The sequence below is a fragment of the Malurus melanocephalus genome, unplaced genomic scaffold (genome assembly GCF_030028575.1).
Source record: "Malurus melanocephalus ecotype Western Australia unplaced genomic scaffold, MMel_1.1 scaffold_247, whole genome shotgun sequence".
Classification (NCBI taxonomy): Eukaryota; Metazoa; Chordata; class Aves; order Passeriformes; family Maluridae; genus Malurus; species Malurus melanocephalus.
In genome coordinates, this window is record NW_026623479.1 from 225,002 (window position 1) to 250,735 (window position 25,734).

The 25,734-nt window shown below is 37.6% G+C and overlaps 1 protein-coding gene across 2 annotated transcripts in view; it reads right to left on the reverse strand.

The window, feature by feature from the left end:
• Window positions 1–25,208, reverse strand: part of AMMECR1 (AMMECR nuclear protein 1) — a 94,918-nt gene extending 69,710 nt beyond the window's left edge. Inside the window, exons 1-2 of one of the 2 annotated variants that reach the window (XM_057375385.1) lie at window positions 25,022–25,208; window positions 1–195 (exon numbers count right to left, since the gene is read on the reverse strand). The exon at window positions 1–195 is cut by the window's left edge and continues 298 nt beyond it. In XM_057375385.1, the coding sequence (XP_057231368.1) occupies window positions 1–195; window positions 25,022–25,193 (367 nt within the window). In that variant the 5' untranslated portion in view covers window positions 25,194–25,208. Of the gene's footprint in view, window positions 367–25,021 lie in introns of those variants that run through there. The other variant, XM_057375387.1, reaches the window with a different exon arrangement.
• Window positions 25,209–25,734: the final 526 nt, after the last annotated feature.

Genomic DNA, 25,734 nt, shown 5'->3' on the forward strand with positions numbered 1-25,734 from the left:
CGCCGCCGCCGCCCGGGCCGGCCGAGCCCGAGGGAGGGGAGCTGGAGAGTTTCTGCTTCTTCACCCCGCAGCAACCCGCCGCCATCTTGGAGCCGTCTCCCCCCACGCAGCGCTTCCGACCCATGGCGGGGGGGCCGGCCGGCCGGCCGGGGGACGTGCGGCGGCCCGCTCCGCCTCCTGCCGCGCCCGCTCCGCCTGCACGGGGAGGGGGCGGGAGAGGGGAGGATGAATGAGGAGCGGGAGGGAGAGGAGGAGGATGGGGGGGAGAGACAGAGAGAGCTGCGTTAGAGCGACCCGGCGAGCGGCCCCGGCGGGCAGGGCCGGGGCTGAGGGGGCAGCGCGGCCCGCAGGTGTGGCGGCCTTTCCCCTCCCCTCCACACGCTGAGCCACCCCTCTCGCCTTCCCCCCGCGCTTTTATCTCCTCCTTCTGCCAGGGAAGTGGAGCAACTCCACCTCGCGTGCTAAAAAAAAAGAAATAAAAAAATAAACCCACAAACCCGAGCTCTGCAGGCGCCGCACGGCAGGAGCAAAGCCCTTGAGRTGGTTAAAAACACCCCGCTAAATAATTCAAGTGACCTGAAATGCCTTTCTCTGGGGAAGAGAAGGGGAGGGCTGTGTTGGAGCCGTCAGGCTGGGAGCCTGCAGAGTGCTTGGATGCAGCTATTAAGCATGCAATCGTGATGGCTAAAAGCCACGGGCTTTATATGTGTGTATATATATACATATGTATATATATTTTTTTTTTTTAAATTATAGCTTTGGCAATTACTTCACTACCAGTAAATAGCAGCTCAGAGCGTGGGCCCGCAGCTGCAGAGCCAGCAGCCATGACCCGGTGAGACCACGGYCCTGGGTGCCGGCAGCCCAGGAGGGACCTCTAGGGAAGGGAAGTCCAGAGGAAAAAGGATGTGAGTCCCTGCTGTTCTTCAGAYATCAAAAATAAGGCTTATTAAGGAGGGGAAATGTGTTTTATATTAGYGATTTACGTTAACTTCCCATATAGATACATCTGAATGTATAGAGAGACTTGCAAACAGCCATAAAGTATTTCAAAATCTGTGTGTATGTATATTTAGAAAATAACACCTCACCCGCCAGTGTTATGCAGCCATCTCTGGCATGGGATGTAACAGCTGTTTAACAYAGAATAGCAACACTACAGTGTCAAGGAAGACAAGGGGGTGAGGAAGGACTGCTATATAGAGTTAAAATAATATCACAAGTTTAGAGAGACAGCCCTTATCCAAGCTGAAATGCAGTATACAGAAAGATTTCAGTCTCAAACCACTTAGAGAATCAGTTTTACATTTCTTGATGGAAATGGTTTGTCCAACGATCTCATGATATTAATTTTGGCTTCATCTTAAATTATGGATTTGAAGRGAAAATCCCCAGTTACTAGATCTCTAATACTAATGGGTTAAAAGGCCCTTTGAGGGTTTCTGTCCAAATACTGGCCTAAACTCTTCTTGCTTTGACTGTGAATCATAGCCTGAAGTGAAACAGCTGCAGGGTATAATAGCAAAGAGAAAGGAGAATTAGATGGTATGAAACAGTCTTTTCCATTTTTAAATGTAATGTTTATGTTTGGAGCTGGCAAATACTTGAGACGGAAACCCAGTTCTCTTCTTAAACAACTTTCAAGTTTCTTTCAAAACAAAGGCAGTGTTTTCCACTTAGGGATTCATTTGTTTAAAATCAGTTAGCAGTGACACCTTCTGTTGCTTTTGGGAAAATAGTTTCTYCAGGTATTGAATTCTGGCTTTTTCTCATTTTTTAAACCTCCTACATTATTTAACACCGGTATTTATAAAAATATCCAGTATTTGCACAAGCTTATGATACAGAGAGAATTATTAATTGTTCACKCCACTGGGACAGATATTTGGAAGGTTCATTGTAAATGTCAGAGCTAGAATTTATAGCATTGTGCAATATCAAGACTACTTACAAGTATAGTGATAATTTTTTGATTAAATRTTGTATTGCAATGGTCCCTGAATAAAAGCATAAACTTAGTATATTACTTAATTATTAAAAACACCTTACTTTTTCCACTTCTGTTGATGTTCTTTGCAGTATTTGCGTATAGTTGGGCTTGTATGTTACCTCAGAGCATATAGYGCATACCAAATCTCTATGTAAAAACAACAAATATATGAATACAACTGTGGAAATCAGAGGAATCAAGAAGACAGAATTGTATTATAAAAATATCTTGAAGTGRAGAGAACTGCAGACTCACAAAATGTCCTTCATAGCTCAATGGAAAATTTCCATTTATATTTGAAGGAGCATTTATTCTTTGGATACTATAGGTTCTGTTAATTGCAACATGTGTTTCATTGGTTTTTTGCTTTAGTTAAGCCTCAAGAACCTTTACATTTCTTACTACAAGAAACCCTGGATGTGTTCAGTTCCTTAGAGTTCTTCTGTACTCTGCTAACRTTAGCAGATTCTCTTCTGTTAGTTGATGACTGTGCTGTGCCTCATATACAGTAAAATGTCCTAAGTGAACTCTGRATGAAAAACAAACTCTTTAGGAGTACCAGTAGAGCCAGAATGGTCGTGCAATTAGGTCAGTTCAATTTAGGTGTGGTGTAGCTCTCCTTTATGACACCAGCTTTTTAGCACTATTGCTCATGTCGTGTTCTAAAGCCCTAATGATTTCAGAATAGTCACTTGTTACAAGYAACAGATTAAAATAAATATTTTAATTAAAAGTCACAACTCATTATTCTTGAAAAAGACTTGAAAAAGAAATTATTGTAAGAAAAACAGAATTATTTACACCAAGATATTTCTCAGGGATCTGAAGGATTGCCCTCCTTAAAATAATCAGAATTATTAGTATCTGGGGGAAATGATATCCTAACAGACGTGATCTAATTCCTTTTGAATCTGAGGTAAAATTTGCACTTCYAGTGGAAGTCAGATTGTTCTCAAGTGGGCTGAAAGATCATTTATGTTTCCCAATATCCTACAATGTAATTAGAACACAAATCAACCAGAACAAAGAAACAGCCAAAATTTGGCTCCATCAGTAACCAGGAGTGCTACAATCTTTGCCTTATTAGTATAAATTCCTTTAATAGGCACTGTGACAGGTGAGGGATTTATAAGGGTACTTAAAATAGCACATTTGGACTGTGGTTCCATGTGCATTTCTGCAGGAGTAGTAATGTTGGTTTAAGCAGCTCTACCTCAGCTAATTGTTGTCTTTCCTGCCCCACCCATTCTGTTGTGTTCGTGCAGCTGTTTGTGCAGATGTGAGGCAGAAGATCAAGTTTAAGAACACTCTTTTCCTTCAATTACTTTTCAGCCAAATCAGTTCTCCAGTCTGGTTTATCAGAGGGTGCACAAAAATCTGTGTTGGCCTCTTGGAGTGGCTACACAAAATTGATAATTAATGGCCTTTGTCTCCTTAAACAATGCTGGTGAAAAATTAGAGATGCAGCCTAAAGAAGCATTTCACGTGCTTGTGGGGAAATTACAGAAATGTCTGAATTTTAAATAATAGGGGAAGAAAACCAGTCAAGGAAAGATAGAGGGCCTTCAATGGGAAGGAAATTTAGTTTATGCTTGAGACTGTGGAAAAGTCAGAACCAGGCAGTGAAAGAAAGGGAAACAGAAGGTTCTCTTTTCAAAATATATAATCTTTCACTTTCTGAGAACTGAAAGAAATATTATACCACCAATAATTCTGTAAAAAAAACATAAAAACACCTTCAAAATTTGAACAATATAAACAGCTTACATGTCTATAGAGTTGCTAGTTACTATTCTAGAGAAACATCTGTACTTAACATCTTCCACAATTCAGAGGTTAAATTCTATCTTTGTATTTTCCCATCTTAATAAGCTTTTTTGGATGGGCCTGTCCTAGAACTGGAAAATTTACGTGCTGAAAATTCCTTTGGTCTGAGGAGATTCCACCCACTGTAGAGCCCATCTAGGCAACTCTTCCCTTGCCCTGCAGCCTACAAGGCTTTAAGTGTGTAGCTGGAAAGAAAGTGGGTTTGCTKGTATTACTTTCTCACATTATTCCCAAACTGGRATATCACACTCTTGAGRCTCATGTGAGTTTTCCTCAGTATATTCTGCTTAGAYAGGATAGTTACTGTTCTTCACTTAYRCTCTGTGTCTCAGCTGTCCCCAGGAGAAATTAGATGCAGCTCTGAATCTAGGCCAGAAAGTGTGCACAAAATCTAATAAAGTTAATGAAAGTTAACTTGCACATGTCTGAGAACAGCAATTGTTCCTACCAGTTAGAGGCCATATCCTGCTATTGTTCCATATATCAAACCCCTATTGAAGTTTCTTCTAAAAAATCTTGTACAAAAAATCATCTCCGGATGTGATACCAGCCAGCAGACAAAAGGTCCTCACATGTTATTTTACTGTAATCCTGGCCCTGTTTCATATTTTGAGCTATGTTATAATTTTACCATGCTGTGAATCCAATCTGTATTATTTTTAAATTAACATTGTTTTAAAGGCATTTTTCACTCTAATGTGAATTTGGAATTTGGTCCTATTAAACCATATGTGCATGGAGTTTGCACTGCAAAACTGGGCATTAGTTTGTTAAAAAAAAACCCACAACAAAACAAACACCCCACTAAATAAACTGTCCAAAACAAACAAGTAAAGCAAAAAAACCACCCTGCGTTCTAAAATGTTATTTGTCAAAGTAAATAATCTTGGACTGGACAGTTTTTGAACCAGACATAAAAACATTAAGTGTGTCAATGGAGTCAGAAAAAGAATTTAATTARAACCTAAGGTTCAAAGCATTTGTAATAAATGGAAGGTGAGACTAGTAGTAGCTTTTAATGGAATTCTTTTTGACTAATTCTGTGAGCTGGAATGTTTCTCAAATATTATGTTAATGCTATCCTATCCTTTTTGAATATATTTTTCCATTGTACAGTGATAAAAGGAGATGTAGCTTACATAGCTGTATTCTCGGTATAAATTTACCATGGCTTCATTGAGGTCAGTGGAGCTACAGTGATTCATGCTAGCTGATACATTAATAATAAGCCTTAGGATATCTTTTTTTGACATGGCTGTTTGTAGTTGGTTTCCTTCACAAAATGTTTGACACTACTGTGGAGACCCATATGTATTAATAGCACTTCTCACTTCTGAAGAGTCAGAGCTTTAAGAGTTGAAAGTTAATTAGAACAATATATGTGTCTGTTTATCCAGTGTAAGTCATGCAGGCACACTRATGATTCCCAACAACAGGCAAATAGGACACAACAATAGAGGTGCATTAGGAAAAAAATAWAATCATTAATTTTAAAGTGTATGAGTGAATTAGAAAGATGGAATGCATGGTGATGTTTTGCTAGGAATTAAAATCTAATCAGGACTCCMCAATTACAAGCCTGCTTGTTCCAAAGAGTTGCACTAAACCTTTARCCATCCCAAGGGGCCAGTACTTGATTTTGTATCTCATCTAAAAATACCAAAATGAAACTTTAATATAAATTTAGTTAATGCAAGGAGCAGTAATTTCAGAAAAGAGGTGAATGTTAACAATACTAATGGATTGTTAATGATATTAATTGATGACGATGACAGAAATGCTCCCATGTCAGGAAGTCAACAGGCATAAATTTTGATCTTCCTTTTGATATGAGACTGTGTTGAGCTTTCTTTTTCAGATGTTATTTAATTTTCCTGAGAAATGATTTTATTTCTTCTGGCTGCTGCTTTTGCTATCTTTTTGCATGTTATGTATCTTTTGGGGTGAAGGAATTCCACCTCCTCCATGGAGTCCAGTTTTTAGCTSAGGTTCATGCTCCCTTGCTCTGATACTTTATACTGCTCAGATAGCATTGAAGYTGCCATCTCTCTGTTCCTTTCAGAGAAATTAGATATACTGTTCTTTTCTCCAGAGTCTGAAGAACTTTTTTCTTTAATCTTTGTTAGCAGTGAAAAATCAGTGAATCCTTCTGCTGCCCTTTGCCATTCTCAGTTCTATAAAAGAATCTGTGAATCTTAAAATGGCCAAGGACTACTTCCACTGTTCCAGGTGGAAACATCTAATCACTTGATATTGGATGGTTTTAGTTTCTCCTAATGAAATCCTTTGGCTCTTGTTTTGAAAGAATCTCTATTAGCTGCAGTAGACTATYGAAGATTCTAAAAATACGCAAGCAGGGCACTCAAGTATTTTTCCATCTTCAGTATTGTAATACATTGCTATCAACTGTATATTTTTCCTTTCTCYCTAGAACTATCAGCATTCTTTATACCCAATGCCTAAATTACTTAACCTTAAATCTTCAAGTGCTTCTGATCTGTACCTGTCACCCTGAATGATATGTTGATCCTCATTTCTGTGACTGGTTTGATAAAATCACCACTTATGTCACTTTGTTGCACTTACCTCTTTTTCTGTGCAAAGTACAAGCTGACAAATGCCAGCGTTTTGCCATAAAGGCGCTGGTCCTTCAGCTCTATCAACTGCTAAAATCACTAAATGCATTGCTTTGAAACAGACTTTATATAAATAGAACGTTAGTTAATAGCAGGTGTTACCCTCTGTGGCAAAAAGCCAGCAGGGCTCCAGCAAAACCCTTGCCACTGCAGGTGCTCCTTTCCTCACTGGCAGTTTGTGAGGGCAGCCCCAGTACAGCTGATGCTCAGCCTCACCCTCACCCCTGTATGCTTTCACGTGTTCAGTCCTGCAACTTCTTCTTTTCTATTGAGTGGGTAGGAAAAGCCAAACAACTCTTGAGCAYCAAATCCCTAACTCTTGTATCTTTRTGGGTTTAGAGGGGTCTAGCAATCCTGAACCCAACTTCTGCRATTTTCTGAATACAATTGAATCTGTTGGAACTGGTGGAATTTGGTGCCTCACTTATTCATAGTTACATATTCATTAGTTTTATTGCTTTCTTTCTGTAGAGTTCATGTTCTCCAACATATTTTCTCATGAACTTTCTATTGCAAAAGTCAGTTCTCCTTTCAGACATGTATAAATCAAATTACTCCAGTGAGCTGAATAGAATGTCACCATTACAGAACGATGAGTTCAAACCCAGGCCTTTTAAACCTGTAGGTGCCCTTGTRAACTGATGAATGATTTGTCAGTTTCTAGGTCTCCTGAACTATCCTCTACTTTCAAGAAAAATGATACTTTGGTAGATCAACATCCATCCCCACAAAACTTTATGTCTTCCCATTTTTCTTATCGCCCACATTTGTATTCTCACTGTAGGGAAGGGCCTTCAGGCTGCCTGCTGGTGGTGATAATTTCTGTCATAGTTGTTTAATGTATAAAATAAACACATTGCATTMATTTTAAATAAAAACCAGGTGATAGACATGCAAGCTTCAGAATTGTTACATCTCTTGTGTGCTCTTCTTGTCATTCACTAATTCTGATATTCCTTTTTTCATATTATCCATATAACTCAGTCTGCCATTGCAGCAAGCAAAAGCAGACCTTTTGTTTTTAACATGATCATTATTTAAGTAAAGTAAAATATACTTTAGAGCGTTAAAAGAAATAGAATTTCTTCAACTGTGAAAGAAGTCATAGCATTTAGGAAGCTCTGTTGCTTATTATGTTTTACTGCTAACCATTATAAAAGATGAAATTACAGTTTTTAACATCTAGAAATATCTGTATCATCAAGACTTGCATCTGAGCTTTGATTTGCATGTTTGTTTTTCTCAGTGGTTTCTTTATGGTTAATATTCTAATAATCTATTGAATACCAGAGATTGCACAAGAATAACATATTATGATTTAAATACCATGCATATGATTTGAGGAAATTATTATTTCCATTCTTAATACTAAAAACATATYCTTGTTACTTGAAATGAAAAAAAAAGAACATCTCTCCTTGTTTATTTAAATGTAAATCTGTAAGTATATTAATCTAGAGGCTCCAACTATAAATGAGTTTATTACCATCTCCTTTTAAAATGTATCTCAATAATAACTTGTTTCAGTTAGCATTTCTGAAGAGTTTTAAAAATTGGAAGTATCCCTGTGACACAGTTGTGGATAACCCTATCACAGCATGTCAGATCTAAGGCACTGCTGCTGAAATATTTCAGGGCTATCCGTTCCTGGGGTGGGTCCTTCTGGCTAATGCTCAGTTTAGATTAGGAATTGAGAAGAAATTACAAATTGATTTAATAAAAATTCCCATGTGTTTAGCTCTTAAAAAAAAAAAAATCATGTAAGAGTTTGAATTCTCTGTTTTTCTATATCCGACTTTGTGTTTGTTTTCACAGGTCAAAGTCCTCCTGTCCAGTGTCATCACATTCAGATTCTGCCATGACCTGTAAGTCTCTCACCTCTAAATTTTCTATTGCAATAGAACAGCTGCTTGAAAACCGTTGTGGAATACTGAAACATGTCTTTCACTAAACTATCATTAAATAATATATGTTTGGTATGTATGTCTTGTTATGTTTAATCCATGTAGTTCAGGCATGTATGCTTATAGTATAATACATCTACTTTTTTTAATACTAGCTTATAATAATCTCATTCATTGCGTTTTAAATGGATGASTTGCAGCTTAGCATATCTACTTCTGTTTCTAAAGGTACCCTCACTCTAAACCTAGTTCTTTTCCTACTTAAATCAAAACTGAAAGTTATCAAAGAAAAATAGCACATTTGCCTTTTGATGAACAATTACCAAGCATTACATGTTCAGAGTAAAAAATGGATAACATTTTATTTTATGAGTCCACTAACTAATAGTGAATTAGAATAAAACTCCCGTGGGAACGCATTTGACATTCACATGAATAACAGATGAGTTCGTTATGATCCCCTGCTTATAAAAGGAATGGCAAATGAATTCATAATTATTAAGCATTTAAAAATAACATTCCCCCAAAAGATAAAATTCTGCATTAAATACCCAGCTATGGTTCAGCTGCAGGGCTTTAAAGAGCCTGAAATGAAGTGGTAGCATAAATGATTTGGTCATTTGCCACATTGTTTAACTACTTGGTAGCCAAAGTAATGAAGATTTGTGTGCTAGTTAATGCCTTTGAATTAATTCTGAAATTTTGAGATTAATCTTGCTTCCAAAGCAGAGAATACAGATTAGATACATGGTGCATGAAAGGATTATGCTGGGTCTATGTATAAAGAGGAGGATTACAGCACATATGGCTACTGACATGTACTGATGTTATAAGTGCCTTTGGGCATCTCATTTGAAATATATATTAGAGTCGAATTTTTTAGGGTTTTTTTGTTGATAGAAATGTGGTTGTATATATGACAAATACCATTCAGGACAGTTATTTTGCTAGAAGTGACATTTTCAAATACTTGCCAGGCTGTCACATTAGCATACAGCTCACAGCCAGGCAGGAGACAGCTCTTCCATGAATTGAACCTCTGCCCTGTGATGACACTAATAGCACAGGGTCCCAAAGGTTGCCTTGTCTGCCAGGCAGAGAGGAAAATAAGAGATGCTGAGAACAAAGTTAAGAGAACAGCATAGAGGACTTGTAGAGAAGGAGAAGGGGATTAAGTAAAATCCTGTTCTTTGTACTACTTTCACCAAGGACATAAACAGAAAGTGGATGAGAAGTAGACTGAATGAAGACTGTTTTAAATGCTGTCAGCCCTAAAGAGATGCAAAATTCTTGTGTCCCCAAACCTTACATGGATCTAGATAGCCTTGATGGAGTGAAGAAGGTCATTATTTTCTATATAAATACTGACCCCATGAATAGCCCTCCTTGGTTATCAAAGGAGTAGAGAAATGATGCCATATGTAATGTATTATTGTTATTATAATGTCGTATTCCTTTTCCCAATATAGAGGTAAAGAGATGTGTGAAAGACCTGGTGTACATGTGGATTTTAAAGTAATATTGCTACCAACTTTTCCCAAGTTCTCTTAGCAGCAGCCAAGGCTCTAACACRGTTGTGCTGCTATTGGCTGTGTTGTCATGCTGATCAGGAAGGAAAAAAAGCCACATCAAATGTGCTCATGTTTTATTTCATTCAGAGGTCTGAAGCTGCAGTCTGCCATCAGGGGACTCCATGAGAGACCTAGGCTGTGGGCTTGAGAAAAAGTGTGTAAAACCAAAAAAGTGCAGAGCAGGGAGGAAGTAGAGAGGGAAGGGTCTCAGGGTTGTGGAGGGTGAGGGACATGCTGCAATCATGAAAATGGTCATGAAGACTAGAAATATATTAACCAAAACAGAATTCTGTAACATAATAATACACATAATAATACACTAGTCCAATTATTTAGTTGTTACTACTAGGGAAAAGTTAATAAAAATATCATAAAAGCCATTTGTACTATACAAAGCTTGTGGGAAAATGTGGGGAATTATTTGAGAAACTGCTAAATGAAGATAAAATTATGTCTTTCTGCTTTGGAACAAGAATCACCAGATGAGCTTTAGAAATTGCATAACTACCAATGGAAGAATATGATTTATACATTGCTGAATTAAATCRCTTTTAATTTTCAAAATCTTGGTGCTATCTGATTTAACTTCTGATTTGATCTGTATGGGTAGAGTTTGGATGTATGTCCAGACAATAGGGCTGAGCTGATGCTTCAGAGGGAGGTGAGAAATACCCAACCTAAATCCAATAGATAAAAGCTAAATATGTAACAGAGAAACTAATTGTGCATCAGGGAAGCTAAGTCCTTCCTGAGCACTGTGAATTGCTGGGTGAAGTATGTGGTTTGATTGCAATTATTGCCTTTATGCAGAGTTTCAATTCTTATGGTCCCCATGAGGACAATGCAGGAAACCTGTCTGTGATCTATGAAGTGAAGGGTATGAACTCTTGCATTCATACGTTCACATCATACATGATTCTACATTCAGAGATTAAGGAAATAATAACAGCCATGCCTGCTAATTATGCTGCAKACAACTTTTTATTCCCTTGAAAGATAAATCCAAGTTTGGAGATTTGTTTGGATCTTTTTTGTTCGGTGGATTTGTTTTTTTCCAAAGCTGATGCATTATGAATGTATTACTTATAAAACTTTTAAAGTTTCTGTTTTAAAACATGTAGCATTTGTCAGAAAGATAGCTATTTGTTTATACAGCCTTAAATATTATAATATACCTATGGTTGTCAATATTTGAGGTAATCATTATTACAAGCAAGGGCACAATAAGGGAAATACTGTGATAGTCCTCCAGATGATGACAAGGGAAAATGTATGTACTTTTTACTTATATAAATCAAATGGCATTATCATACTGTAACCACTTGAAAGTTAAGACATCAGAAGATCGTTTGCTCTCAAAATGTTGGAAAAAACACTCAAGCCAATGTCACATCATAAGTGCTCCAACCATGTGCTCCCTCACAAGGCCGCTCCTGGTCATCATCCAACATCAGTGTGCGAAAAATTGGCATGAGATACCTTATCAGGTAGGTTTCTGTTAATTACCAGCACATTAGATTGCAAGTAAGTTGTTCCAACGTTTGTTTGTCATTTGCTAGGTGAAGCARGGTGGCCTTTTGCACCACYCTTCTGTGGAAAAAGGGAATTCACRAAGTTTGTAGAAAGCTGTAAATTAGACACTTCTTTCAATATCAAAGAACTGTGGTCACTAGGATTCATTTTGGAAAATTAGGAAAGGAAAAGTGGTAGAAAGGATTGGTACTTGGAATGGGCAAGTCCTGACTATGAGAATCAGAGGAACAGCCATCACTGAGAAGCAAGGGCAAATCCATGCTAGATTATTTTTTAAAGGAAACAGGTACAGTTGCAAGGAGATTTGAATAATTTATAAGGATTAAAGTCTAGGCTTCTGGATATAGTTAAAATAAGCCAAGTCTCAATCAGAATCACCTCAATTTGTGATATGTTGTCTTGCAGCAGATAGCAAAACATGCTTGTTCTAAATCTTACGAAACAATAATTATAGTAAGTAAATGCAATTGGCAGTGATTGAAATGCTAATAACACAATGCATTTCAAACATTTGTTTAAGTTACCTCAGCCTGTTACTTTACTGCTAGAGACAAACCTCTCTCAAATTGCATTTGTCCATCACTGAAATATTCCGATAGTATGGTACCCAAATTAGGTGTAATTGCTAATAATTTATTCACCAGAAGGTTTGTTATTATCAGCTTTGCTTATGTCAGATGGAGATTAAAAAAATAGTTATTTTTCTTGCAAACTGCTGTGCAAATTTAATCTGTTTTATTAGATGTCATCTCGTAGGAATGATACGAGATTCTTCTCATAACAGAAAAAAAAAGATAACCAAATATAATATGGGACATTCATCAGTTTTAGGGTTTTAGTTGACAGAACCTTGTTTATATGCATTATATCTCTAATATACTATAASCTTTCTGTTCTTCTTTCACCTAATGTTGCCGTAAACATTCATGCCAATTAAGGAATAAAGCTTATGAGTGTAATATATATGTAGATACTGTSTATTTAGCAGAAGACATGTAAAAWTTTTTWAATTTATTTTTAAATTTTGCATTATCCCATGCAGTGCTTTTTGCTGCTCTGATTCAAAAGGTCGAGAACTCAGAGATGATAGGCTTATTAAGAAAACATATATATCCACTGCGTTTCTACATTGTATTAAATAATGTAGAATCACTTCTTAGCTCTTGTGAAGATGTGCTGTTTGAAATTTTAAAGAGATTGAAGTATGTGAGTAGCTGTAAACTGTTCCTTTAAGCTACTATTTTGATAATTGTCCTTTTCTTTATAACAGAACTCACTGGTCCTCAGTTGTACTTGTTTCAAAGAAAGGGAAGGTATGTGGTATTTCTACCTAGAAAAATTAAAGGAAGAAAAGCGATAAAAAGCTGCATGTCACAAAATTCTAGCTACTTGATGGCTTCTGGATAGAACTCCTTTCTTGTCCACAGCATTGTCTTTTTTCAGTGCTGGGAAATGTACAGCACACTACTCATAGTAAACAGAAAAGACACAGAGAATCCAATTAGTTTCTTTCTCTCCATAATTTAGGAATTACATTCACTAGATGATTAAAATTCAGCTAGATACATCATTGCATTTATTAACATACAAATTCATTTACATTTCTTATTTATGACCTTGCACATCACTGCTTCTTCACCACTGGCACAGGAAAATGTACTTTTATGTTAGCTTATAATKAATTTGTTCTTGCTTGCAAGCACTGGAAATGCGGCGCAATGTTTTAATTTCAAACTCTGCAAGAGAATTTAAAAATCCAAATAACTTATTTTTTTCTAGCAGGCTGCCTGGAAACATTTACTGTAATTTTTTATTCTAAAAACTAGAGTTTATTTATTCAAGCTTTTTACTGATTTGCCTTCCCTACACATGAAAATTAAATGCAGAGATTTAATGTTTTAGATTATGTGCTTTCAGGCAACTACATGCATCTACATGTAGAAAACTCGGTAAATGTATTGCCTTTTCCAGAAAAACATCTTGAGGTAATAGACATTTCTGTTCCAGAGGTAATTTCACAGTTGTGGTATTTTGCTTTGTTTTCCTGGTGATATTCTGCWGGGATAATTGGTTGGGGTTCTATCCAAGGATTTCTGAAATCAATGAGAAGGTCATGCACTTTGAATTGAGGTGTCAGGCATGGAAGAATATATTCACTTTTGTGTCAAAGCCAGACGGAAAAAAAGGGAGGGAGAAGGATCCCAGGTGTCCGTGGGATAATAACCTACTCTCAGCACAGATTAGAGATGTTTAGAGGCAGTATGTGACTGAAGAATGGGGCATGGACCTGTCCTTACCATCCCAATTTTCCTTCATCGATGTGCCAGGACATGAGTGGAGTGGAGTGGAAGAGCCAAACCCAAGAGTCCAGAATTCCTGCAGAATTCCTGCAAGACTTGTTTGCACTGCCCAAGTGCTGCAAAGTGGGTCCATGTGGTGCCCACCTGAGCTGAGAGCAGCTCTGGGAGCTTGGCTGGGGAAACCCTTCCCACTGAGCCGTGCCAAGGGTTCTGAAGGGCACAGCTCCTCCTGCTGCTAAGCTGCCTTTATTTTCAAACACTGTCARAGTCTGCTACAGACCAGTGCTGCATGGCTGTGCCTTTGCAGACTTTGCTGCATAACTTCTAGTTGACTGGAGAGATAAAAATAATCCCTGACATAAATCAACTTCATTCTGCCTCAGGACATAATTTAAATACTTTCTCCTGGGTGTTCTTCCCTCTTTATAAAAGCGGCAAGTTCACTTCCCAGCCTTCACAGTCTAATTCTAGAAAACGTTCCATGAGGGACTGCCACAGTAAAGGTAGAGCTATTGCTGCATGAGGATATCAGCTAGGGACACAGTGGTGGGAAATGAAAAGGTATTTTTGAAGGTCTCTTGAGTATTTCCTTTCCCAAGATTGTGGGGCCAAAATGTTGAATTGATGAATTTATGAATAGAGGCAGACAAAAATTTTGAATGATTTTTAAATTCTTAGAATACCAGAGGTTTGAAAGGACTGGCATCATTTTTGAGACTAGGTTGAACTAAAATGGTTTCAACTGAAATAAAAGGAAAAATACAAAAYATTTTCTTAGTTTTTAAAGGAAATATTTTAACATGCTGAAACTGAAATACCATTTACCACTTCCAAATTAATATAAATTAAAAAGTAAAATACGTATGTTTTTTTAAAAATCATAAAACATTTTAATTAGATGTCATATTTCAGATTTACCCCAAATAAATATTACTGGGTTTTAAAAATAAAAATTACTCTGTGAGTTCTGTATGAACTGAGGTTTCTGCTTCCTTCTTTCTGACATTTTCATCTCATTATTGAATTGGARGTAATTTCACTTGCTCTGTTCTGTTTATGAAATATTCCCAGGACACTGTCCTGAGAGTTTTCAGGTGTCTGTTAGTGTGTATGGGTGTAGTTCCTTTCTGCACAGTGTCTAYGCTAGACCTTGAGCCTTGCTGCATGCTCTGCCTGTGCTGTACCCTGATTCTTTTGGGCAAAAATATAGTGTGTAGGGATTTGTGATGAGCAGGCTGCTCATGAAAAGCAGGATCTCTTAATTCTAACAGGATTGTGGGACACCTGCATGAGGTATCATTAGCTCAGCGTACACTGAATWAAAGAGACCTTATTGGTCTTTTCCTTCTACTTTGTGTTCCTACTCTTTTCTTTCACATTCCTTGTTCTCTTGTCAGCCATCAGTTCATTTCAAATAGGTATGATGTTTAAAATTTTCATCTAAAGTTACAGAGCAGGTGATGAGAATTCCAGATGCCTTATCAAACTCATTTTTTCAGGCTGATCTGGGCAATTCAAAGGCAGAATCTTCTGATTTGTGGCTCTTCTCCCATTGACTCTCTATGGCTCACTTGGGTGGATGCTTAAGAATTTCGGGTGTTTTGCTCAGTCATCGTTGTCACTCTAACAGTGTCAACCTTTGGACACTCAGAAAGCTGCTGCAGTCTCCAAGAAAAGCTTATCAGGCCTTTCTGAGGAGACATAAAGTAGGTGATGAAATCAAGAGCTAGGTGTCTTCATTCACAGCATCACCTGAGCATGTATATGACTACACACTGCGAGTAGGATTCCTGTCTGTCATAGGGAGTTGTTTGAGTGTTGTTTGGTTTTGGGGTTTTTTTCAATGTTCTTTAAAGAGAAGTTATTAGCATTGGTCTAGTAGCTAAAATCTTCAGCAAGGAGGTGACATTATGGACAGTGGAAAACTTATTATGAGCGACCCTCTGTAGTGAAAACACCTAATAAGAGTTTGCAAGCTGAAGAGACAAAAGTGAGCAAAAAGAGAGGAAGAGAGTGCTGTCAGTGCAGTTTTACAGATGGAGAAGGGGACAAGCCTTGATTCAGAAAAGTATGGAGGCAGTTCCTGATTTTTACTGTTACCAAATGTGTACATTTCAACATACTCTGTTTGATCCTGGCAATGCTTTATGCCTACGCATTTCTAATTTTAACTGTTCTGATTTTTTTTTACTATCAAAGAGATGGGCTTTTATAGTTTCTCTTCAAACTGACTTTTTAAATACACCGGAGCATCTCTATTCTCAGCACAGATTTTCAATGTATTTTCAGATTTTCAGCAGTTTTTGCATAGGTATGTGGGTTTTTTTACCTCCCCAAATTTTACTGCAACTGCAGACATCCAGCAGAGAAGCAGGGAAGGACAGATTTACATACATTGACTGGCTGTGCTGGCTTTTCAATACAAAATAACAGGGTTATTGTACTGCATCAAAGTAAGAGTCTTAGCCTGGAAGGGATATTTCATTGACATTGAAAACACAGGCACAGTGCAATGGATCTTAAAATTGGCTGGATTTTTTCTGGATGCCTGTGTTGTTCAGTAACCGTATAAAACTCCTTGTTCACAGCATACGCAGACTAATGAGGTGAGACTTTTTTGTGGTAGTATAATCTTTAAGACAAGTTCTAGCARTCAAGCAGGAAATCAGAAAAGTGGTACATGCAAGCTGCTTGTCTTTGTCCAGGGCTCTGGTAATAGTTTGAATGGAATGATACAGCACGTGAAGAGGTTTATTCCTCACACAGGCCTTGACACACTCTAGTGGYAAAAGCTCGCAGTGCCRTTCAGGCGATGGAGCCCAGTTAATKGCTTTCTTTTTGATGTGAAGCAATAGTTAACCCTGGATGAAAATTTAGTTGATCAATATTGAAAGTAGCAGCTCAGAAACTGCCATTCAAGCCTTGTGCTTTCATAAAACTTGTGTTTGTTTTTTATATTTTAATATATAAAATACTGAATCAGGAATTTTGCTTGCTTGACATTTGTACAGACTTTTGAGCAACACATCCTGACCTGAGTGGTTGATGCATGGCCRTGATATTTATGCAATGTATGGAAGTCAATAAACAGCACATATCCAYAAGTCCTCAACACTTATCCTTTAATGATAATGGACAAGGGGCTTGGGCAACCTCATCTTTTAACCAGCCATCATTAAAYAATAAATAAATAACCACATTTAAAAATGTATTTATAGATAAGCTTTAAAACTAGTGGTTTTGCTGATTGAACTTACAATAAATGATTCACTGTTTTGTCTTCTGAGAACACATAATGGACTACTTGGCTGCCTCAGTTCTCTCTTAATTTTTCCTTCAGGGCTACTCAGTGGCAAGACCCCTCTGGTAATACAGTAAAGAATCTAAATATATACTTTATCATCACAGTCCAACCTAGAGGTAAATTGTTTTCTCCAGAGTCGAGAATTTTCTGTGTCAATAGTTTTGGTTTGACTGTGAGCTAGTACTGATCCTCTGGCCTCCTTGCTGATACCATTTGGGCTGCAAAAGGGTAGAATCTCTCCGTGTTTTACTGCAATTTATACACTGACATGGCTCAAATATTTTACATAGCACAGCTCAGAATTTCCCTTCCTCAGGAAATTTTCCTGTTTAGAAACCCTTAAATGGCTGTGTCACAATGAAAACAAAAATTTTCCCATTTTCCACRAAACAAAAACGTAGAAGCACCTCTTTTTGCTTTAATGTTTAAATTTATTATTGTTGCTTAAACAACACAAGCAGATTACAGGTATCTAAGGCTCTGCTTGTTCATGATTTCTTGTTATTCTCTATTTCAATAATTCCTTCTATTCTTTCCTCTTTGACTTCCTTTCAGGTTATCTGGACATAAAAGAGCCACACAGATATTTTAGACTGGCTCTTGCTGCTGTGCCTCTGAAGTTTTATAATTTTTTCTTAATAAATTTTTTGTTTATATGGAGAGAAAATTTACCCTTATGTCAGTAAGGGTAAATCTAAATGTACTGTCTAAGTGAAGATGCTTCAGGAAAAAATGCTTTTCCCCACTTCTCTGGRGGTGCTTGCTTTGGATTTAAAAGTGTGTACTTTTTGGGCTAGTGCAACTCAGTTATAAATATTGGAAAGATGCTGACTAAAAATTAGAGGTGGAATGAACAAGTAAATCTCGCATTGAAATCAATGGGAATACTGCCAATTTACACTGGAAATGAATTAGACCTTGGGTTTTTTTSCATCCTCATTTGACCTGTTGTCCTAAAATAACATTGTCAGACTAGATCTATCATAAACTTGTAGTTATGTCATAATAATTATGTCATTATTAGTGATTAGATCAGCTTTAGAGTTTTTCTTATTCCTTGTCCTGTTGCCAAATTCCATAAGGATACAAGCTTGAATTAGGTTGGAGCTCTGAATTCATTTTTCTTGTGGAATGGACAAAGTACTTCCAAGACCAGGAACCTGTAGCCTTATTTGGGCAAAGCATTACTTTTTCTCACTGTTCTGCAGTGATATAATTAGCAATGGAATGGCATTTACCATTCTCTGGGAGYTGTGCTATGGTGAGATCCATGCTCCTGGTTAGAACAGCTGAGAGGAACTAACTTTGGGAAGAACTCACGGCTTGGTTAGAACAGCAGCACTGCTCAGTGTATGTCTCTATGTCTCTGGTCTCAGTGTATCCCAGGATTATAAGTATTTTTTTATATTAAGGTCTGTTTTTCATCTAGACCCTAATCTAAGCAAAGAATAAACCAARCCATAAGAAAAAATAAGACAGCAATAGGTGAGTGAACATGCATGAGCACCACCTTGAAAGATTCAATTGCTTGTGTCTAATGGGGCATCAGTTGTTTGCTGGATGTCTGGGCTTTGTAAAGCTGCAGCATCCACTGAAGTAATWATCAGTGGTGAACTATTCAACTTTTGATAATTAGTGTGCTTGCTTTGTCCGTCTTTGCTTTTTAAACTAACGTCAGATGACTCTGTAATTTATTTTTGCATCTACTTTAGACTCCTATTACAAATAAATGAACATTTGAATACTGCATGTCAATGCCTTCAAAGTCCCTTCAGGGGCCGCCTTGATGGATGGGTTTTTTTTTTCTCTCCTTAAGACACAAAGGGTTGACTTGCAGCAGAGAAGTTATATTCTGGAGAAAATTTGATTAGTTTCRATGGACAACAGGAAAAAAATTAACTAAGCGTATAACTAACTTGATTAGCTTTGGGCAAGTCATCTCAGCCGCATTGAGGATTTATATCCTCTGGTGCAGTCAAATGAATATGACTCTCTTGCACTCTGAGCCACTTTAGATTCCAAAATAATACAGCTCTTTTCACTGCCAGTGTAATAATGGAGATTTGTTGACAGATTTTTCCATCTGTAATGCCCAGACCATACTTTGCAGTGCAGATTTTATTAACTACGTAATCTGTTATTTCTTTGTATGGTGCAAAATTAAGCTTTCTTCTTTCTTCTCTCTCCCGTGGACAGTAAAGAGCTTTATAAAAAACRTCAGATAAAGAAATTTTGGGCTGTGAGATGACAAGCTATCTTATGTGGATATGGTCCCATTATTTTAGTTCAAGATACTAATCCTAGGAGGTTTTAATTTGGAAGTGTAAATAGTTCTTCTTTCTGTTTATTTAAACACTTCGGCTGCCTTTATTAAGAAAGGCAGGTTTATGTTAAAATTCAGGAAATATATATAAAAAAGTGCAGAAGGGAAGCCTGTGTATTTAAATTTTAAAATTCTGTGAAGTAACTAATTTATTTGCCCCATGACTCTGCAAAGTCACTAGATAGACAAATGCATTATGCAGATAGAGAACTGGAGACAGAGGTTATGTGATGCCCAAGGCCATGCAGTGAGTCAAAGCTGAGCCAGGGCGAAGTTCCCATTTTAGTATGCCTATTAATAACACCAGCACGGACAAACTATATGAAAGAACTAAATTTGGGGGCCATGTGATGTCAGCATGCTCTGCAAGACTGAGATATTGTTTGTTTCCATCTAACTATAAAATGGGAAAATTACACATAAATATGACTGGATCAATATCTTATCTGAAAGCTTTCTCATACTTAGGGATAGTTATCTCTTTCCTCTCTCCTGACTGAGACCTTTTGTTTTTTTCTTTGCCAAAMAAAAAAATGTATTTCTTTACCTTCAGATTTTGAGTACTGACAGGTTCATACTGTGGAGTCAAATAGACAGTCACAGTGTAAAAGATTTAGGGCTAAATGTGAACCAGTGTTAATGAGAGCCAAATTTTGCTAGCATTTGCTATCCTTGTTAGAAGTATTATTTACATTTAGTAGGCCATTCCTGCATTGATGTATTATATTGTTTGAGTTTGTATATGTTATCTAGCTTTAAATCAAGTTAGTGACTTCAGTTACCAACAGGATGTGACAGAGAAAAATATATTGCATAATGAGAAGTTGGAGTTAGGAGCTGCTGTGTATCATTAGTATCTGTCAGTGACTTTCCTTGGTGACTGGGCTTGGACTTTCTAGTATAAAAATAATTTTCAAGTGCCTTTTCTAGTGGTTCTATTTCTTATGATTGCTAGTTTGATTGTTGTATGTAGTAAAACAAAAGTCAATCAAGAATCAGCAAGATCATAGAAATATCCACGAGAACTGACTAAAGAAGGGTTGACGTATTTGATGGGGACAGTTAAGAAATCCATTGCAGCTGCATTTAGCTGGAGCCAATGCCAATTGTCAATAGAAATGCCAAAAGATGATATCAAGGATTATATTTRACTTGCAGCCTAAAAAGCATCATCATGGAAATTCATGAAACATTAATGTCAATGGTCAGGTCAATTTAGTTTTTGAGCAATAGAGGAAAAACTTTAYGTGGAAGTAACTTTTTGATTCTTGTTTACACTTAAAATACATTCGAAATACCCTAATCTATGCAGCCTCATAACAGATTTCTAAGATTCTTCAGAATAACAAGAACCAAGACTGTTCTATTCATTCTTCTTTAACTCAAAGTGCTAGTTTCATTTGTGTTTCTGAAACAGGCTGATGTTACTGCATTTGTGATCTTAATCTTYGTACAGAGAGAAAAGTGATGTCAAAAAGAGCAACATTGCCAAAGTARGTTATAGCACCTATCCATTCATCACACCCAGAGACTGATTCATATCTCACTTAAATTAACATGTATGACAGTGACCTAGAAAACAGTCCTGGAGCAATTATAATGTTGCAGCAAGTTGCAGAAACAGGCAGTGCTTTTGGTAATTGATCATTCTTCATCATAAAAACCCGATAATTAGGTTTCTTGCTCCCATCTCACTGCTTCAGTGTATTCTCCAAATTCTAATTGCTATGTTTGATTTAKATCTGTTTGTTCTTGGGCCAACGTTGTCATACATCTTAAACGATTAATTTCCCTGATGATATCTTTACCAATAGCCTTCATACTACTGCCTCACTATTATGATAGACATTCATCTTTCTGTATTGTGAGTGACAAGAACTATATAATTTTTCAAATAGGGACTCATCCACACATACAGGATGCCATCAGTGCTCTACTGTCTCTGCTATCTCTGTCTTTAGTGGTGTACTGTAATATGGTTTTATTTTTTTTTCAGCTGTATCACACTTGAAATGTTGGGTGGAAGCAGCTGCACTTTTGTTTGTCTGCCTTTCTCTTTGCACATTCCTCAAGGATGTCTGTTACCTCTCCATTCCTCTGTTACTTCCACCCTGCTGTCCAGCCCTGTAGCCTCTCTCTGATCCTTCCCAAGTAGCCCTTTCTACCTCCTGATGCTTCTTTGTTATCAGAGGCTGAGGTTGAGGTTGAAATGAGATCCAGAAATGGGCCAAGCCCTACTCCTGCTGTGGGATGAGGTGGGAAGAAGTGGAGATGGGAAGATCCAAGAGAAACAAGCTGCAGAGCATTTTCATCCTTCTGCTGCCATCTGGSAGAGGGCTGGGGAGTGCTGGTGCTGCCAGGGCTCAGCAGCTCCAGGGAAGGCAACACCCAGCTGCTCGGGATTGCCRAGAGAGTGCCTCCTGCCTCCTCACACACAAGTCTGCAGCTTGTTGCCTTGGCTGTCCYCTGGTTTGCTTATTCCTGCCTCCAATGAGACCTTAATGTCCTACTACATTTCCTCTAATTTCTGCTACTCTGTGATATTCTGCCCCTAAACTGAAGCTGCCTCCCAACATACACCAGCACACTGCTAAATTTGTCAGTTTTTTGTTGCAGAGCCCTGCTCTGTATGACTATTAAAATTCAGATCCAGTCCTTGAAGMATTTTTACTATTCACTTTTGTTGATGATTCCTCTTTCAACACAATCCCCCAACTGGATTTAATAGAATTAATCTGGTGCAAAGTGACAGCCAGGAAAAATAAAGCTGTCCCTTCAATTTTAATGAAGGGCTCAGCCATCTGATCGGGCTGTTGCAATGTAGTAAGTTACTGCATGTCAATGGAGGCATTGAAACTATGGGTGCTTTTAGTCTAGCCAATTGCAGAGCAGTGCAGGACCAATTAACCTTCTTTAAATTAATTTTTAAGCTAAAAATGTAAACTGCAAACTTTAAAAAACCCAAATAAGCTGAATGGACTGTAACTGGCCAATTACCATGGCTGTGTTCATGCACAGTATCTTATTGCAGATTTAGTGTGTGTCTGAGGATGTCACTAAAATTAGAGGGACCCACTTTTGTGCTATTCTGAGGAATAATCAAGTTCTTGACTCATGTTCTGACTCTAGAACAAGTTCTACTTTACATCAGCTTGGGTTCCGCTTTAGCCATTGCCATTATTGATATCCATTAGTCCTTTTTATATTCTGATTTCTAGGCAAGGATCATCAAGTATGAGTTATGGAGTGCCTGGCATCATAGCTGCTGCTGAATTATAAATTAGTGCATTTATAGAGTCAATTAATCTTTAGTATCTTGCGTSTGGCTGATTTAGTATATATGCACACCAAAAAATGAGTGTATTAACAGGGCTCAGCTAGGAAGATCTGGAGAGTTGCTAATCTCCAGGGTCTGTATTCCTTCTCTAACAAAGATGAGGTTTTCAATTTCCACCAAGCTCCTGAATGCAACAATTTGTTTTAAAAATAAACAGCTATGTATGGCATCTGTTTTTTCATTATTCAGATTATTTCCCTTCTGCGCATCTTGTGAAACAACATGCATCATCTTTCTAATAATATTTTTTATCAGTGGCACAATTTAATAGAACATTTTCTAAAATGAGCTCAAACAAGCACCACTTGAATGGTTTCTGTACAGGTTTAATCCCTGCATTGGGTTTATCTCACTGAATTCCCAAAATGCTCAGTTCTGCACAGACCTGTCCTGTTGGTAAAACTTTCTTCACCTGATTTCTGTTTGTGCTGAGAGCAACTTTGGTTTCTTGACAGAGAAATACATGATCTAGCTTCACATGCTTGCCCTGTAACTTGTCTAATGACATAACAGTTTTTCTGTTAAAAGTAAACAAATAAGTGCTTTGCTAACTTTTAGTAAAAAACATCTGTCTTTATTCCTGCAGTCCCTGGGAAATATGTTGAGTCTCAAGATTTCAAACAATCTGAGTACTGATATTTGGGATTGGGTATAAAATGAAACTAAGGATTAAAGCATTGATTCTTATTTATTATTCAGCTAATTTRGTATCAGTGACTTCAGTGAAATTGAGGCAGAGACTCACCAGCTGGATGAGAGAGCCAGGCTCAGATATCAGCCTTAGGTTCAAAAGCAACATAGACAATATCATAGAAATTGCCTCAAAATTGTTATGAGACTTTCAGAAATAAAAAATACCACCTTCAGAAGCTGATCCTAAATCTGCTGATACCAGCTGAAGTTCTCACTTTTTGCTTCTAGTGGTTTAAGTCATTACATCCTACAGGTTTGTTTAGATATTTAAATTTCTTTGCCTATTGATACCAAAACTTTTCCCCTACTGAAAACTGAGCTTAAAAGACCTTAATTGCACTCATAYCCACATATAGCATTTATCCCATCCCTCCATCAGTTCTACAAATCACTTGAGAAAAATTTCAAACTAGAAACTGAGCTAATAAGTTCCTAAAATACAGTTTTGAAGGCTGTGCTAACTTTTGTTTCTGCTGCAGACTGCAATGTTTAAGCATTTTGATAGGAAATAGTGTGGGTTTCTGATTGCTCACTCTGCTCCGATCTGTCCTGGCAGCAGACACAGGTAGTTTGGATTGCTTGGTCTGTCTGAAGGCCGCCTMCTTCTAGTGCAAAGTCAGCCTTTCTAAAACCTCTCCTAACAGGACAACAAACACTAAGTTTCAGTCAAATATTTGGATGATGTACATTAAGCCCTCAGGGGAATTCTCTGCAATCATCATATTACTGCACATGAAAGGATAGAGCAATTCTAGTTTTCCTAAGAGCCTGAAATAAAAGGATCAGAAGAATCCCTTTTCCACTTTCTTTCATTGGAGATTCACAGAATTCAGTTTGTGCATTGATTAGACATGAACTGTATGTATAAGTAAAATGTCCCTGAGGATGTTAAACTATTTTTACAAGTAGTTTAATTAACTAATATATCCTATAAAATTGAAATTTCACCATTCTTGCAGAGGTTACTTKGTGCATTTCTGTGAGCAAATGAAATAACTGCACGCTAAAACCTAGTCATTTTTAGTACATCTCTGTCTGCTGCATTGGTTTTATGCTGTCAATCCCTTTGTAGTGTTAGTGTACTGCTCTGTGGCAGCCTCAAGGTATTCGAGCAGAGCCGGTACACAAGACAGGAAAGCAATGTATAAAACTGTAAATCAGCAGGAGCAGGGCTTTTTTATAACGTTTCCATCTACTGTACATAAAACCATTCCCTGATTTGAATAATTTGCTAGGCTAAATAATAAGATTAACAATATACCTTCAACAGGGAAGATCAGGCAATAAAAATATCCACAGTTTCAATCAGGATTGCAAATTACAGATGTCCAAAAGATACTAAAATGTAAAGAAAAATCCCCGACCCCTGGAACTGATCAAAATTAGTGTCAGTCACTGATTTCTAGAACACACAAAGAGACGGTGAGTATAAATGTGTTACTTACAAGTGCTGAGGATTTTAGGGAATGAAAATGGAGACCAGGAGCTGGAGACTGCCTGCCATGCCCCCAGTGTTGATTTGGAAGCGATGGACACAAATAAACGTTCAGCAAAGCTTAAAAAGCTGCAATGCAAGGCTAGCCAAAAGTGTCCATGTCCTTACCGTGCTGTGGCTGGCAGGCAATCCGTGTCTGGGAGCCTTCAGTCCCTCTAATCAGGCTCCGGGGATTTTGTTTGCAAGAAAGATTGTCCTTTAAGTGATGAGTGCAGGAAAACAGAGAAATAAAGAGAAATGAGCAAATTGTACAAGGCAAATAGCTGCAGGTCTTTAGCATGCTCCCTGCGTTTTCCTGAGCTGCATCTGCAGTAGAGAAAATATCCCAAAAATAGCTCAGGCTGCCAATGACTTGCTGAAACCTGAGAAAGAATTGCTGAATTTAAAGATCTGGGTTGCTGTGGGTGTATGATTAAAGTGAGAAATTGCTGGCAGGAAGAACCTAGGATGAAACCACATGCTTAAGGAGTAACTTGTGAGTTCAGTGATATCAGAACATGAGCTGACCTCTGATTTCCCCCCTCCTCCACCCAATGCCAGTTAACCCTTAAGAGTTCAGAGCAGAAGAAAGTTCTTCTATAGCAGATGGAAAAGGAAATATGATTCAAAAAAAAGTTCTTTCACCTATAATGTAGGGACAATATTTTATAGCAGTGCCCTATTTCCTAAATTTCAAAGCTGTTAGGGAAGCCGATATTTTGAAGATCTCTGACTTCTGAAAAGCTCAGTCTGGTGCAGGGTATATGTTAAATACCTACTTTAAGCTATTTGTGGTCCCATAGAGTAAAAAGGATTTTAGGTAAAATTTTGAGGGAAGGAAG